General features: G+C 35.3%; 2 protein-coding genes across 2 annotated transcripts; one reads left to right on the top strand and one right to left on the bottom strand.

Moving 5' to 3' along the window:
- Positions 1–5,310: 5,310 nt before the first annotated feature.
- Positions 5,311–10,772, top strand: LOC114260257 (3'-5'-exoribonuclease family protein). Its single transcript, XM_028200342.2, has 8 exons — positions 5,311–5,509; positions 6,298–6,425; positions 6,560–6,616; positions 6,764–6,856; positions 9,298–9,376; positions 9,521–9,645; positions 10,077–10,220; positions 10,318–10,772. Exons 2-8 carry the CDS (start codon positions 6,300–6,302, stop codon positions 10,555–10,557), a joined length of 864 nt encoding a protein of 287 aa, XP_028056143.2. The 5' UTR covers positions 5,311–5,509; positions 6,298–6,299; the 3' UTR covers positions 10,558–10,772.
- A 565-nt stretch (positions 10,773–11,337) lies between these two features.
- Positions 11,338–13,274, bottom strand: LOC114260246 (Tetratricopeptide repeat (TPR)-like superfamily protein). The gene has a single exon (XM_028200333.2). It carries the CDS (start codon positions 13,022–13,024, stop codon positions 11,432–11,434), a length of 1,593 nt encoding a protein of 530 aa, XP_028056134.2. The 5' UTR covers positions 13,025–13,274; the 3' UTR covers positions 11,338–11,431.
- Between the last annotated feature and the right edge of the window lie 1,812 nt (positions 13,275–15,086).

Raw genomic sequence — 15,086 nt, 5'->3', positions numbered from 1 at the left:
TCAACTTCGTAAGAAAGTCAAGAAACTTAGAAGTGATAGAGGTGGTGAATATGAATCACCTTTTAGTGCGTTTTGTAAAGAATATGGAATAATTCATCAAACCACCGCTCCTTACTCACCTAAGCAAAATGGAATTGCTGAAAGGAAAAATAAGACGTTAAAAGAAATGATGAATGCCATGTTAATTAGTTCTGGATTACCTCATAACTTGTGGGGGGAAGCAATACTTTCTGCTAATTATATACTTAATAAAGTACCCCGAAAGAAAGTGAATCAAACACCTTATGAATTGTGGCATGGAAGAGTACCATCCTACAAATACTTAAAAGTGTGGGGGTGTTTGGCTAAAGTGGCTATTCCTAGTCCTAAAAAGACTAAGATAGGTCATAAGACCATTGATTGCATTTTCATTGGTTATGCCAAGAATAGTAGTGCATATCGGTTTTTGATTCATAAATCTGAACATTCCGAAATGCATGTAAATACTATTATTGAATCTCGGAATGCATCTTTTTTTGAACATGTATTTCCAAATAAGACTGGATAAGAGACTAGTGCTAATAAAAGATCTTTTGATGCTATTACTAGTCAGGATCAAGAACATGATCAAGAACAAGAGTTAGATCAAAATGAGGAAGGGAAACTTAGGTGTAGTAAACGTGCAAGAACCTCAAAATCTTTTGGTCCAGATTTTCTAACATATTTGTTAGAAAATGAGCCTTTAACTTTTAAAGAGGCTATGTACAGTCCTGAAGCTCCTTTATGGAAAGAAGCTGTCAACAGTGAAGTTGAATCCATCTTGCAAAATCACACTTGGGAATTAGTGAACTTGCCACCAGGTTGTAAACCTCTTGGGTACAAGTGGATTTTCAAAAGAAAATTGAAAGCGGATGGATCAATAGATAAATACAAGGCAAGACTTGTAGTCAAAGGTTTTAGACAGAAAGAAGGTCTAGATTACTTTGACACATACTCACCGGTTACTAGAATCATATCCATTAGAATGCTAATTGCCATTGCATCTATATACAATCTAGAAATTCATCAAATGGATGTTAAAACCGCTTTCTTAAATGGTGAGTTAAATGAAGAAATTTACATAGAACAACCAGAAGGGTTTTCTGTTCCAGGGAAAGAAAAGAAAGTGTGTAAATTGGTTAAATCATTATATAGTTTAAAACAAGCGCCAAAGCAATGGCATGAGAAATTTGACAAGGCAATGATGTCAAATGGATTTAAAATTAATGAGTGTGACAAACGTGTTTATATTAAAAACACAGATAAAGGTTATGTCATTGTATGTCTTTATGTAGATGATATGCTCATCATAGGTAGTAATAATGATATGATTAAAACTACCAAGAAAATATTGAATAAACATTTTGACATGAAGGACATGGGCATTGCTGATGTAATTCTTGGTATGGAAATTACCAAAACATCAGAAGGATATGCTTTGTCACAATCTCATTACATTGAGAAAATACTTGACAAATTTAGCAAAGATGATGATCATCTTGCTAGAACTCTTGTAGATGTTAATTTGTATCTTTCTAAAAATGTACAGGAAAGTATTTCTCAATTAGAGTATGCCCAAATTATTGGAAGCTTAATGTACTTGATGAGCTGCACCCGCCCAGATATAGCTTATGCAGTAAGTAAATTAAGTAGATAAACGAGTAATCCGGGAGTAGAACACTGGAAAGCAATTATAAGGGTTCTAAGCTATCTCCGATTTACTCGTAACATTGGGCTTAACTATACTAGATATCCAGCAGTACTTGAAGGATACTGTGATGCAAATTGGATATCGAATACTAGAGACTCGAAGTCCACCAGTGGGTATGTCTTTACTCTTGGTGGGGCGGCTGTATCTTGGAAATCTTCCAAACAGACTTGTATTGCTAGGTCTACTATGGAATCTGAATTCATAGCTTTAGACAAAGCAGGGGAAGAGGCAGAATGGCTTCGCCACTTCCTTTAAGATATTCCAATTTGGCCAAAACCGGTGCCTGCTATATGCATACATTGTGATAGTCAATCAGCAATAGGTAGAGCACAGAGTCATATGTATAACGGTAAGTCTCGACACATTTGTCGTCGACATAATACCGTAAGACAACTACTCTCTAATGGAATTATTTCCATAGAATATGTTAAGTCTAAAGACAACATAGCGGATCCACTAACCAAAGGGTTAGTAAGAAAGTTAATTGAGAATTCATCGAGGGGAATGGGACTTAAACCTATTAAATAAGAGTTACCACAACGGCAACCCAACCTAGTTGACTGGAGATCCCAAGATCTAGGTTCAAAGGGACAACCGAGTTGTGAATGACTCAGAAGGATTACTGGGGAGTCTAAATCTTACCCATTTCTATGATGAAATAGTGATGTCTGCAGCGTTTGAGGTTAAGTAAATTTTAATGATGCTTATATCTAGGTAAACCTAGTGGAGTATGGCAGGATACTCTTCATAAGCATCACATATGTGAGTGTGAACTGGGCCGGTTCTATAAGATTTGTGAAGGGTTACAAGTCTTTAGAGCACTCATGAAGACCAGGTTGTTCAGGGCCAAAATGAACACAATAATGAGAACTAAACTGTGTCTGGGGATATACTGTGTGAGTTCTATTGTCTTGGTTTACACAAACGGCTGAACAGTTCAAGACATCATATTCACTGGTTAGCTAGTAAATCCGATAGTGTCTCACAAGGGAAGGTTCAAAGCCAAAAGCTACCTATCATTTGCAGAATATTTTCAATTTCTATACTCTCTTTAATTAGATCATGTTGTTGCATTTTCTCTCCGTCAAATTCCATTCATGTGGGGAATTGTTGGAAAATTGGTATTTTATATGGCTTATTTTGGGCCAACTTGGAGGCCAAATTTGAGTGGGCCCCAAACGTTGTTTGGGGTGAGTTCGAAGAGGTGACGTGTTCCTTGCTGCGTGGCAAGTCACATGGTGAAGACGGAACATCAAAAACCATTTATGAGTGAATGAGAAGTTGACGTCGTTTTCGGGTCTAACATTAATTTTTTTTAGATAAAAAATTCTTTTGAATTTTTTCAATAAAAATTATTGTAGGAATTTAATTTAATTCTAAATTCAAATTTTGGGTTCCTAAGTGGTTTCCTAAAATTTGTAATTGTGAGAATTTAATTTAATTCTAAATTCAAATTTTTGGTTTCTAAGTGGTTTCCTAAAGATTGTGCCTCTTCATTTATTTATTTATTTAACTATTTCAATAGTTTAATATATATTTGAAATAGTTTAAATAATAAATTACCTACAGATTTGAGACATTCTCTAACGGAACACTTCTTCAAATATTTGAATTTGAGATCAAACAGTCAACTTTATTTGAATTGAAATAATGCACCTTTTCACTTCTTTAAGTTGATACCTGTTCGGAACTTTTGCTGCCTATATATGCCATCTATTCTAGCAGGTTTGAATCTAATTTTTGACATTCGAAAATCTGTCTAAATTTGATCTCATTGTTGTCTAGATTTTATTTTATTTTATTTTATTTTATTTTTTACTTTTGCATTATTCTTCATTCTAGTTTTATAATAAATATTCAGAGAGTTAGATCATAGGTTTGGTTCGCCAAACGAATTTGTTTTGGAGTGCTACTACAAATTGATTAAAGATCATTGTATCCTGGGAGATAGACGCCACTCAACCGTAAGCACCATAGCGGGGCAAATCTATCTTAAGGATAGAATGTCACACACTCGACTTGGTCTTTTAATTTTTGTTTGGTTCAACAAAATATTTTCTGTAAGTTTTATTTTATTTTGTTTGAATTAATTTCTGTTTATTTTATTTACACAAAAGATTGTTCCAACGCTTGTGCTAGTGTGAAAGATTAGTGGTAAAGAAAAAGAGTGAAATGAAATTTTCACACTAGCACAAACTAGTGTGAAAATTAATTTTTTTTTTCACACTAGCACAAGCTTATTCACTCAATGAAATGATCTTATTAAAATACAAACTAATTTATAGAAACTAATTAGTTTCTATAAATACAAACTAATTTTTTTTTTCACACTAGCACAAGCTAGTGTGAAAAAGCAAAGGGAGAAGATTATTTCACACTAGCTTGTGCTAGTGTGAAAGATTGTTGCTTATTCACTCAATGAAATGATCTTCTCTCTTTGCTTTGAACTGAAATTTCTCTGGATTGGTCAAGAGAAATTTTTTTGTTTGAACTGAAATTTCTCTGGGTTGGTCCAGAGAAATTCTCTGGTTTAAACTAAATTTTCCCTGGATTGGTCAAAAGAAATTCTATGGTTTGAACTGAAATTTCTCTGGGTTGATCCAGAGAAATACTTTGGTTTGGATTGAACTAGTCCTCAATGTTGTCCAAAAAAATTTGGCATTTTCTTTGTGAATTTTCTCTGAGAAATTCTCTGAGAGTTTTGAATAATTTGGGAAGTTATTAGCCGACCCATTTCTTTAGCCATCTTATCCTTCTTATTCATGTTACCCATTCCCCCATTTTTTTTTTCTCTCCAATTTTACAATGCATATTGAGTGCTTGATTAGTTTCGTGCAAATTATATATACACACGCAATGATTTTATATATATTATGTGTATTTTCATAGATTTCACACTCGCGTATATCTGTTCCCATGTGTGTATGTTTAATTTCATTCCTTCAATGGTTGTGCTTTATGTCCTCCATCAACCACTCCTCCACCGTCTCTTTTCCCAACGAGTGCAACCTCTTCTTTTCCAACTTTCTCTGGAAACCTCTTCGTTTCCAACTCTCTCTGGATTTCCAGCAAGAGCAAAGGTTCCTTGAAGAAAGGATTGCTACGTTGTCTGGATAAATGTTATCTGGACCAATTTTCTCTGGATTAATTTGAGGGACCTTAGACATTATGAAAATATTAGATGTCCTTTATGCCATAAAATCTTAATACGAGGAAACTTAAAAAAAAAAAAAACCCTAAAATCTATGAGTAACATAATCATCAAAATATCCCTAATAATAATAGGGAAAAGTTCGTATTAATATTCACATTGACATTATAAATGTTTCGTAATGTGAACATTCACATTGTAAAATTTATTTAATATGAATGTTCATATTATGAAATATTCAAAATAGTTGAAAATAGTGCATACCAAATTGCTAAAGGTTCAAAAAATATTTATAAAGATAAAATTGTTCATAAATTATTTTAAATATAAAAATTAGAATTTGATGAATTAAAATATAAAAATAATTTATTAACTAATTAAAATACATGTAGTTGAAAGTTTTTTTTAATATATATATATTTTAAAATAAATATAAAGATTAATAAACAAGCTTAAAGAAATAGAAAAAATGCAGTAACCTAGTCCTCCGGATTGTTTTCACTCTCCTCAACGGTGCCGACTTGGCAAGACGAACCCCTGCCTCAGAAAAGCTCGTGGTCGCCGGCAAGCTGCACTTCCGACCAACGCCGTTGACCACCGCACAACAACCCACCCCTGCCAATAGCAAGGTTAGGGCTTTACTCTTCTCTCTTCAAAATTCTTCTTCTATTTTGCTTCGTACATCCAATTTTGGTACCATACTTACTACATTTATATCTCTCTCAATGTATATATACATGGAGTCACTAATTGCATCTATGCTGCTCAATTTTGTTTACTTGGGCCATGTTTGGTAATGTTCGTTTTTTTTTTTGAGTTTTCAGAAACAAAAACTTTGAGAAGTTTAAAAATATCCATAGTTTCGTATCGTTTTTATTTTTGTGCAAAACCAGTTTTCGAAAATTATTTCCTAGAAAGTGGGTTGTTTTCGAAAATTTGGGAGTAAATATTTTCAGGAATTTTTTTGTGTGTACAGGACCGATGTGTTTATTATCGTATGTTGTTTGATAAAATGTCTCAAAGAGAAAACCATTTTATGCTTTTGTTATCTGGAGGAACTCACTTGATGGACCTATGTGCATAACTTGTTTGACGAAATGCCTGTTTGAAATACATTGTGCGCTGAAAATTAACGGACTGGGCTTGCTGTGAATCACAAAGTCAGGGTCTTAGTGGATTTTTTTTTTAATTTTTCTATTTTCAATTGCATAGCCGCCCCCCTTCCTCCCCCTTTCTTATTGCCATTAATTTGTTATTGTCACATTGATTTTCCATTCCCTCTCTTCCCTGTTACATAAATTAAGTGTAGTTTTTAGTTGATTTATGTCATGTCTCGTTCAATTTCTTTTATCAACTTTTAACACTTCCTATGTATCACATAAATGGTTCTCATCACTATCCCTTAATGCATTAGCAGGAATGGTGGGACTATCTATCGGTGAACAACATTTCATACAGGGTGGCATTGCTCAAGACCTTCGTTCTGATGGTCGGAAACGACTAACTTATCGTCCTATTTCTATTGAAACTGGAGTTATCCCTCAGGTCAAGCATGTTCCCACTGAAATTGATTCATCTATTTGTTTTGCATTAGTGTTTTTGGGCTTTTGGGGTTGGCAAAAACAGTTTGGTTTTTTATTTTTCATATGTGATAGTACCTTATTATTGCTTGACTACAGGCCAATGGTTCAGCAAGAGTGAAGTTGGGTGCAACAGATGTTATTGCTAGTGTGAAGGTATTTCATGTTCTTTACATGAGTTGCTTATATTCTATAACAGTCACAAATTAATGTACATGCCTTTTTCAATGGCGTAGGCCACTCCTTTGGTTCATGCTGCAAAATTATATATAGATATGGCCTAACAATTCATTTAAAATGCAGGCTGAACTTGGAAAACCGAGCCCATTTCAACCTGACAAAGGCAAGGTTTCCATATATGTTGATTGCAGTCCCACAGCAGCACCAGTTTTTGAGGTTTGTTTAACCTTGATTCTGCTGCTTTCTGATTAGCTTGTAATTGGGACGTCATGATATATTAGTTGGGCATGATCAAGGTTCTGAAAAGCGGTTGCGGTCGCCGTAACGGTGGCGGTGGCGGTGACGCGGTTGCGGTTGTGGGGTGTAAAGGCCGTAGTGTAACGGTTGCGGTAACCGGAACCGTGAATTTTTTTATTTTTCGCACAATTTGAAAAAACTTACCGATACGCATATTTTTTTTCCATGATCATATTTATTGGGTTAAAAATAAATATTGATCAATTTTTATAAATTTTTAAGTATGATCCAATATATTTGATATTTTTAAATCACTATAAATGGAGTTTTTTACATTTTATTTTAATAATTAATGGCTTTATATTATACAAAAAATCAATCACTAACTATTATATATAAGATAAATAATGACAAAAGTAAAAGAATAAATAAGAGCCTAAATATATATATATATATACATATATATTTTAACCAAGCCAAATGGATAATGACCACACTTATTATTATTATTATTATTTTCAAACAATATATAGATAGACACACATAAACAAAATGGTTTAGTGATAGCAGCTGAATAGAATAGCATAGGTTTTACAGCTTCAACAAATCAATAACATGTTTTTCATCTTCCCTCTTTTCTCTCTCTATCTCTTGCTCCTCCATTTTCTCTCTTTATCTTCCCTCTTCTCTCTATCCCTCTTCCTCCATTTTCAGTTTTTTTTTTTTGAAAGAAACTGTTTGGAACCGTTACGTAACGGTGCGTAACAGGTCATTACGGCACCATTACGACCGTTACGGCAGTCGTTACGGCCGACACACTTGTGAATCTCAATCACACTGCAAAAGCGGCCGTAACGGGTGGTGGTAACCGCCAAAATTGTTACGTAACACACGTAACAGCGTTACGTAACGGTTGCTGCCGCTTTTTAAAACTTTGGGTATGATCCTATGTAATTAAAATTGTACGCAGATAGGAGCCCTAAAAGTCCAATTGAAAACTTATGTAACACTTGAGGGAATCGCACAATGTGAGCCTTTATAACTCCATATTAAATGAGAGCTTATAACCAACAAACTTTTTGGAGTCTATGTGGCTTGACATAGCTTACTGTCAAGATATGTATCTTGACATATCTTGACAGTTCTGAAAAGCGGTTGCGGTCGCCGTAACGGTGGCGGTGACTCGGTTGCGGTTTCAGGGTGTAAAGGCCGTAGTGTAATGGTTGCGGTAACCGGAACCGTGAATTTTTTTATTTTTCGCACAATTTGAAAAAAACTTACTGATACGCATATTTTTTTTTTCCATGATCATATTTATTGGGTTAAAAATAAATATTGATCAATTTTTGTAAATTTTTAAGTATGACAATATATTTCATATTTTTAAATCACTATAAACTGAGTTTTTTACATTTTATTTTAATAATTAATGACTTTATATTATATAAAAAATCAATCACTAACTATTATATATAAGATAAATAATGACCAAAGTAAAAGAATAAATAAGAGCCTTAATATATATATATATATATATTTTAAACCAAATAGATAATGACCACATCTATTGTTATTATTATTTTCAAACAATATATAGATAGACACACACAAACAAAATGGTTTAGTGATAGCAGCTGAATAGAATAGCATAGGTCTTACAGTTTCAACAAATCAATAACATGTTCTTCATCTTCCCTCTTCTCTCTCTCTATCTCTTGCTCCTCCATTTTCTCTCTTTATCTTCTCTCTTCTCTCTATCCCTCTTTCCCCATTTTCAGTTTTTTTTTTGTGTGTTTTTTCGAAAGAAACAGTTTGGAACCGTTACGTAACGCTGCGTAACAGGCTGTTACGGCTGCTACGGTACCGTTACGACCGCTACGGCACCGTTACGACCGCTACGGCAGCCGCTACGGCCGACACACATGTGAATCTCAATCACACTGCAAAAGTGGCCGTAACGGGTGGCGGTAACCTCCAAAACCGTTACGTAACGGCGTTACGTAACGGTTGCGGCCGCTTTTTAAAACCTATAGGAATGGAGTAGACAGTGTATTCTTCAACATCACCCATCTCCAAGCAAAAAGTTAAAATACAAAAATGAGACATTTTTAAGGTTTTTGAAAATAATTTGTATTTTTTGGACCAGCCTCAAGTTGCTGAAATTGGTAATAATGAGTAAATAAATTAAGGGTTGTGTCAAAGTTTAACTAAATAATGAGTAATACCTGCTACTGACAATAAATAACCCTTTCTTTCTTGTTCCTTCCATCTTCTCTTTGATTATGTGTTCAAGTAGAAATATCATGACTTTTTTTTCTTGGCGACTGTGTTATAACTGATGAGTAATATTTTTTACAAGGGTTTTCACAATTTTTTTAAGCTAGTCACTAGTCATATTTGTCTCATCTCATTCTGTGCAGGGCAGGGGAGGTGATGAGTTGTCAGCAGAACTCTCAACAGCTCTTCAGCGATGTCTCTTAGGTGGTAAAAGTGGAACAGGTACAACTATCTAAAAAGCAAGAGTAGCCTCAAAAGTGCTTCTGTGTCATGCTTCATAAACAACTGCAAGTCGCATATAATTGTCTCTGGTTTTTTGCTTCACTAAGGTTGATAACATAGTGGTCTTGATGATTTTTGTCTTAGGAGCTGGAATTGATCTCTCATCTCTCTCAATTGTGGAAGGAAAAATTTGTTGGGACCTGTATATTGATGGTCTCGTGGTTAGCTCGGATGGAAATCTTCTAGATGCATTAGGCGCTGCCATCAAGGTATTTGATTTGCATACCTCACTTTTTTTATTATGTAAATAGAACACATGGTTGGAGAGGAATGTGTTACCTTGGATGGAATGTTGAATTGACAAATTGTGTTGTAAAGCAAACCAAATTGCTTGATTCAAAGCTTGTTGAGATTGATTCATGAAATGAATGACCTGAGCTTTTACATAGAAAAAATTGATCATAATGTGCTTGGCTTAATAAGTTAATGAGTATCTTAAACAACATAGAAAGCCAATCTAATGGAGCTTGGATTGAGATTGGCTTGAGTAGAAGCTAAGATGAATAAATTTGTTTCTCTGTTTTATCAGTTTGTGGCCATTTATTTTGCCAATTTCTTCGGTATTTTTGTATTTGTTTGTTTTTTCCCCACCCCCTTGGCTGTATAAATAGATTTTGGCTAATGGCTATTCTACTCTTAGGCTGCTTTGAACAATACAGGGATCCCTAAAGTCCAGGTTGCTGCCAGTGCCCCTTCTGATGGACAGCCAGAGGTTGACATAAGCGATGAAGAATTTTTACAATTTGACACGTCGGGGGTCCCCGTCATAGTTACATTAACAAAGGTGATCCATTTACACTTGCATTTTTTAATTCCTCTGGAATCTTCTTCTCTCTCTATATATACACATTATTGTTATATTTTGAGCTTCCGTTTTGTAGGTGGGTAGACATTATATTGTAGATGCAACATCAGAAGAGGAATCCCAAATGAGCTCTGCTATCTCTGTTTCCGTAAATAGGCAAGGGCGTATATGTGGGCTGACTAAACGAGGGGGCGCTGGCCTCGATCCAAGTGTCATTCTTGACATGGTGTCTGTTACTAAACATGTAAGTGAGCAACTGATGAACAAATTGGATTCCGAGATTTCTGCCGCAGAAGCTTGCGAAGAGGAATCATGAGAGGGTTACATTCCTGTATTATTATTGTGTTTAGTAATTTTAGTTAATTCAAACTTGATCGTGCTATTGTTTTACTAGACGGCTTCTTATAAGTTACTGAATAGGAAGTTTATCCAAATCGGATAATGTTTTGTACTATCAATTTGCCCTGTTAACCACATTTTGAAGAACAGTTCTGTATTTTGATTAGATATCTATGGAAGCTATTGAGTAAACCACTATTTGTATGAACAGTCTGTTGTGGAACCTTGAAGTATCTCAATCCCAAGCATTCAGCTAAGAGAAGAGGAGGCACTCAGTGAATCCATTTCCTCAGCCCCGGGACAACGGGTCAAGTTTAGCAAGATGATCATTGCGGTATATCTTGACCAATCTAACTAAAAATAGGAGATCATTATGTTGCCATTAATAGGTGAGCAATAGGGAGAGATCCAGCACATTATGCCGAGTGCTTTGAACCAGTGAAGTGAGCTTCCATGTAAGTCCATCAAATTCAACTGGACGGACGTCACATTTATTCTGTTTGGGCTCATAGATATACATGTCCTGGCTTGTCAATGGAATGGCAAGGGTTAAACTTCTTGCTGAAGTGTACTATGCCACTAACTGGAAACTCCCAGATGGAATCGAACCAGAAGAACTTTGGCCAGTGATTTGTGTTCTCCGTCAATAAAATATTTCTTTTTGCCTGTGAATAACATAAAAAACAAGTTTGTGGGCGAGCCAATGGGCCAAAAAAAACCAAAATGTTGGGCAAAAAAACACTTCTATTCCACAATGTTAGGCCAAAAAATACTTTTATTCTAAAATACAGGGATTACAAGCCTATAAATTCTTACAAGAAATCTCCATTTTCCTCGCCTAGAATTTTTGGTCAAGCAATGATGCTTTGTGTTTTCTCCAAACCTTCTGGCATAAGGGGTCTAGCTTCCATCTTTTCACACAACTCCATTACCAATTTGTCTTTTCCACATTGGCGAAGTCCATGGCAAAGCTCGGATAACCTAGATGAATCAGGAGCCATTGATCTTTCTAACATCTCTCGCAAGACTTGCATTGCTCCGTCAAAATCTTCATTCTGACAGAAACTGGACATCAACATCTTCAAAGTATGTTCATTCGGATGACAACCACACCTTACCATGCTTTTATACAGCTGAAAAGCACGTTCAGAGTTCCCCCTCATGCACTGCCCGTTAATAAGGGCAGAAAAAGTTGAAGAGTTAGGGATTAACTTCTTGCTATCGAGTTCTTTAACCAGATAAGCAGCTTTCTTTGTCTTCCCTTCCTTGCATAGTCCCGAAATCAATGCATTGTAAGTCAAGATATCCTTCTTAATCCCATTACTCGACATCTCCTCGTAAAGCCTTCTACCCATCTCAACATTACCAGCTTGGCTATACCCATTTATCAATGTATTGTAAGTTACAGTATTAGGAGACGCATCAATCCCTTTCATCTCACTAAAAAGTTTGTTCGCTTCGTGTAATTTCCCTTCCTTGCAGAACCCATGAATGAGTGTGTTGAAAGTAACATCATTTGGGCATAACCCATTCTTCTCCATCAAATTCTTGAGCTTCAAAGCAGTGCTCAGAAGGCCTTGGTTACAGTGTCCAGCAATCAATGTATTATAAGAAGCAACTGTAGGAACACAACCCATATTTTCCATCTCTCCAAACACCTCAACAGCCTTTTCCAGTTTCCCCAATTTACACAGAGCACTAATGAAAATGTTGAAAGTATAAACATTCGGCGAAATCCTTGATCTCTGCATTTCTTTATAAAATGCTAATGCGATATCAGCTCGATTCAAATTCATCAACGAACTCAAATACGCATTGCAAGATTCAACATTTGGGACAAACCCATAGTCCTTCATACGACAATAAGCATCGGTGGCATTCCTGAACTTCTTCATATGCGCATAGGTTTTGAAAAGCGAGTCGAAAACACGAGGCGAAGAATCGCAGACTCTGTAAGAATTGAGTATGGATTCAAAGAGCTTAGAAGGAAAATCAATCGAACACGATTGGTGAATCTTGTTCAAAATTGACTCGGCTGATTTGAATTTGCGATTCTTGGTGAGAATATGGAGAATTATGGAATGGGAATCGAGGGTGTGGAAACTAGGGTTTTGGGTTTCGACCCAATTGAAGAATTCAAGTGACAGAACATGGTCTTTCTGGATCTTCAACAGAATGTGCTTCACTCTCAACGGTGTCAGAGAGGAGGATAATCGATCTAGCTTAACCCAATCAGAGTGTACAAGGTGACTGTGAGCTACATTCACGTAATCAAGATCTTGACCTAGGGGTTCAGGTATTGTTCTATGGGGTAATGGAATTGAATTCCGATTCCTCCTCTCGAATTTCCCAGAAATTGTAAATTGTGTTGAGTTAGGGTTTTGATTTCGCGGATCAATCAGAGTTGAAAATCGACGAACTAGCCGGTGATAGTTCATCGACATATCTTGTTAATTATCAGAGAGACGGAGAATAGGGGACCTGACCTTGGTTGAAGAGGTACTTCCAACTTTTAAGTTAATTTTTCACTAATTATAAAAGTAATATCTACCCAATTTGTGCACGTCTGCCGTCTAGTCGTCGATCATTTGGGAAATGCTGATCGAGAAGAGTGATAGTTGCAATTGACAATGGTAATGTAAAACTCATTCGGACGGTTGTGTGGCTTTCGTAATTCAGGATTCAAGTTAACTCAAATTTAGTGTATTAGTCATTTTTTATTTATTTATAAAAATATACAAATAAGTTAAATTAAAAAAATTAAAGGATCCTACTAACAAAGACACAAGTAAAAGACAAAATATTTATAAAACACAATACATTTTTTTATTAATTTTAATATATTTTTATTGAAATCAATACACTTTTTAATAATTTTATATATTTTTAAGGTACTTTTTACACACTTTTCAACATTAAACAATGCCTAGGGCACCTTTGTTAGTATTTGTCAAAATTAAATTAGTAAGAAAAAAAAAGGATAAAGTTTTAAATTTATAAAGCATCTTCAATCTGAATATCTATTTGATAAAGGTGTATCAAATCAAGCTTCATAAGAGCATCTCCAACGGTGTACCAAATATTTCATCAAATCTGTGTAAAAAATGGGTCATTTCCTTAATTTGATACTTCGCGCTCCAACGGTTCAACATCAAATTCGTTTCATCAAATTTGCGCTGGGCAACCGGTTGGTTGACCGGCCGGTCGACCGGCCGGTCAACCGGTAATGGCAAAAAAAATTTTTTTTTTTTTTTTTTTTTTACCCGTTTGAACCTTTTTTTTGGAACTTTTTGAACTTTTGGTGGTCGACCGGGTGGTCAACCGGCCGGTCGACCGGGTGGTCGACCACCTAGGCAAATTTTTTTTTTTTTTTTTTTTTTTTGGACTGGTTTGAACCTTTTTGTGAACGGTCTGAACTTTCTCCGGGGCGACCGGTTGGTTAACCGGTTGGTCAACCGGATGGTCGACCTGTTCGTCTCATCCCAACGGTTAGGAACAGTGATTTGCTGAAATGCTTCGCCTGCACTCAGTTTGGTACCATTTTTGCTGAATTCTGGATTTGATATCGATTTGGTGAAACCGTTGGAGCGTGAAAAAGTGGGTTTTTCATCAAAATTTAAATCTGATGCTGGGTTTGGTTCACCGTTGGAGATGGTCTAACAAAATTCATTAGATAAGAGAAGAATCAATTTTTTTTTAAACAAATTTTAAATAATTATGTTTCATTCAAGTTCGATGCAACTATTAAAGGATAAAAGATTGAAAATAATTTCTTTTATCATAATCAGTTAAAAAGACGTTTTTGGAAGTGGTTATTTTACAATATATATATATATATATATATGGGTCCAGCTTGTCTTAAGTTGAGATCAAGACTGGACCCGTCCAGTTCAGTCTATGGGGTTCATTTTTTGGGTCTGTTTTGATAATCCGAACCGTTAATGTGTAGAACTCGTCGAGTACTATATGTTTGTAAAAAATCACGTTGATCGGATATCAATAGATATGTGATCAAATCAGTTTTGTATAAAAAAATGGACGGTGAAACAATTAACGGTTAATAAAAAACTGTTTTGTTCATATAGCTATCGATATCCGATCAACGTGATTTTTTACAGACATATAGTACTCGACGAGTTCTACACATTGAACAGTTCGGATTATCAAAACGGGACCCATGGTGGACCCCCACCGACCCAACAACACGGTCTAGTCCGATCTCGAACTGGACCAAAGCCACTGCCTATATATATATATCTATATATATATTTGGAGTGTATATGATATTTGTGGTATTGGTAATACAAATGTCATAATTACATTATTTTGAATCATAACTAAAGCACTATTTGACATCCGTTACAAAAGTGTACGTAGTTATCTTTTTATTAGATCATCACAAATTATCTTCTAAAATAAAATATAGTCGATTATAATCGAACTTCATTTAAGACATAACTAAAAATCTTTTCGATCAATGCCATGTAAAGTATAATAAAAAAAAGA

This window comes from Camellia sinensis, chromosome 8 (genome assembly GCF_055761805.1).
Source record: "Camellia sinensis isolate YWXY chromosome 8, ASM5576180v1, whole genome shotgun sequence".
Taxonomy (NCBI): domain Eukaryota; kingdom Viridiplantae; phylum Streptophyta; class Magnoliopsida; order Ericales; family Theaceae; genus Camellia; species Camellia sinensis.
This window is presented reverse-complemented; position numbering and strand designations above follow the sequence as displayed.

Bases quoted from the DNA above. Each gene is read 5' to 3' on its own strand.
- LOC114260257 (XM_028200342.2), top strand. From the start codon at position 6,300: ATGGTGGGACTATCTATCGGTGAACAACATTTCATACAGGGTGGCATT. The intron at 6,617-6,763 runs GTATTTCATGTT...TTTAAAATGCAG, and splicing joins ATGTTATTGCTAGTGTGAAG to GCTGAACTTGGAAAACCGAG. The intron at 9,646-10,076 runs GTATTTGATTTG...TTCTACTCTTAG, and splicing joins CATTAGGCGCTGCCATCAAG to GCTGCTTTGAACAATACAGG.
- LOC114260246 (XM_028200333.2), bottom strand. From the start codon at position 13,024: ATGTCGATGAACTATCACCGGCTAGTTCGTCGATTTTCAACTCTGATT.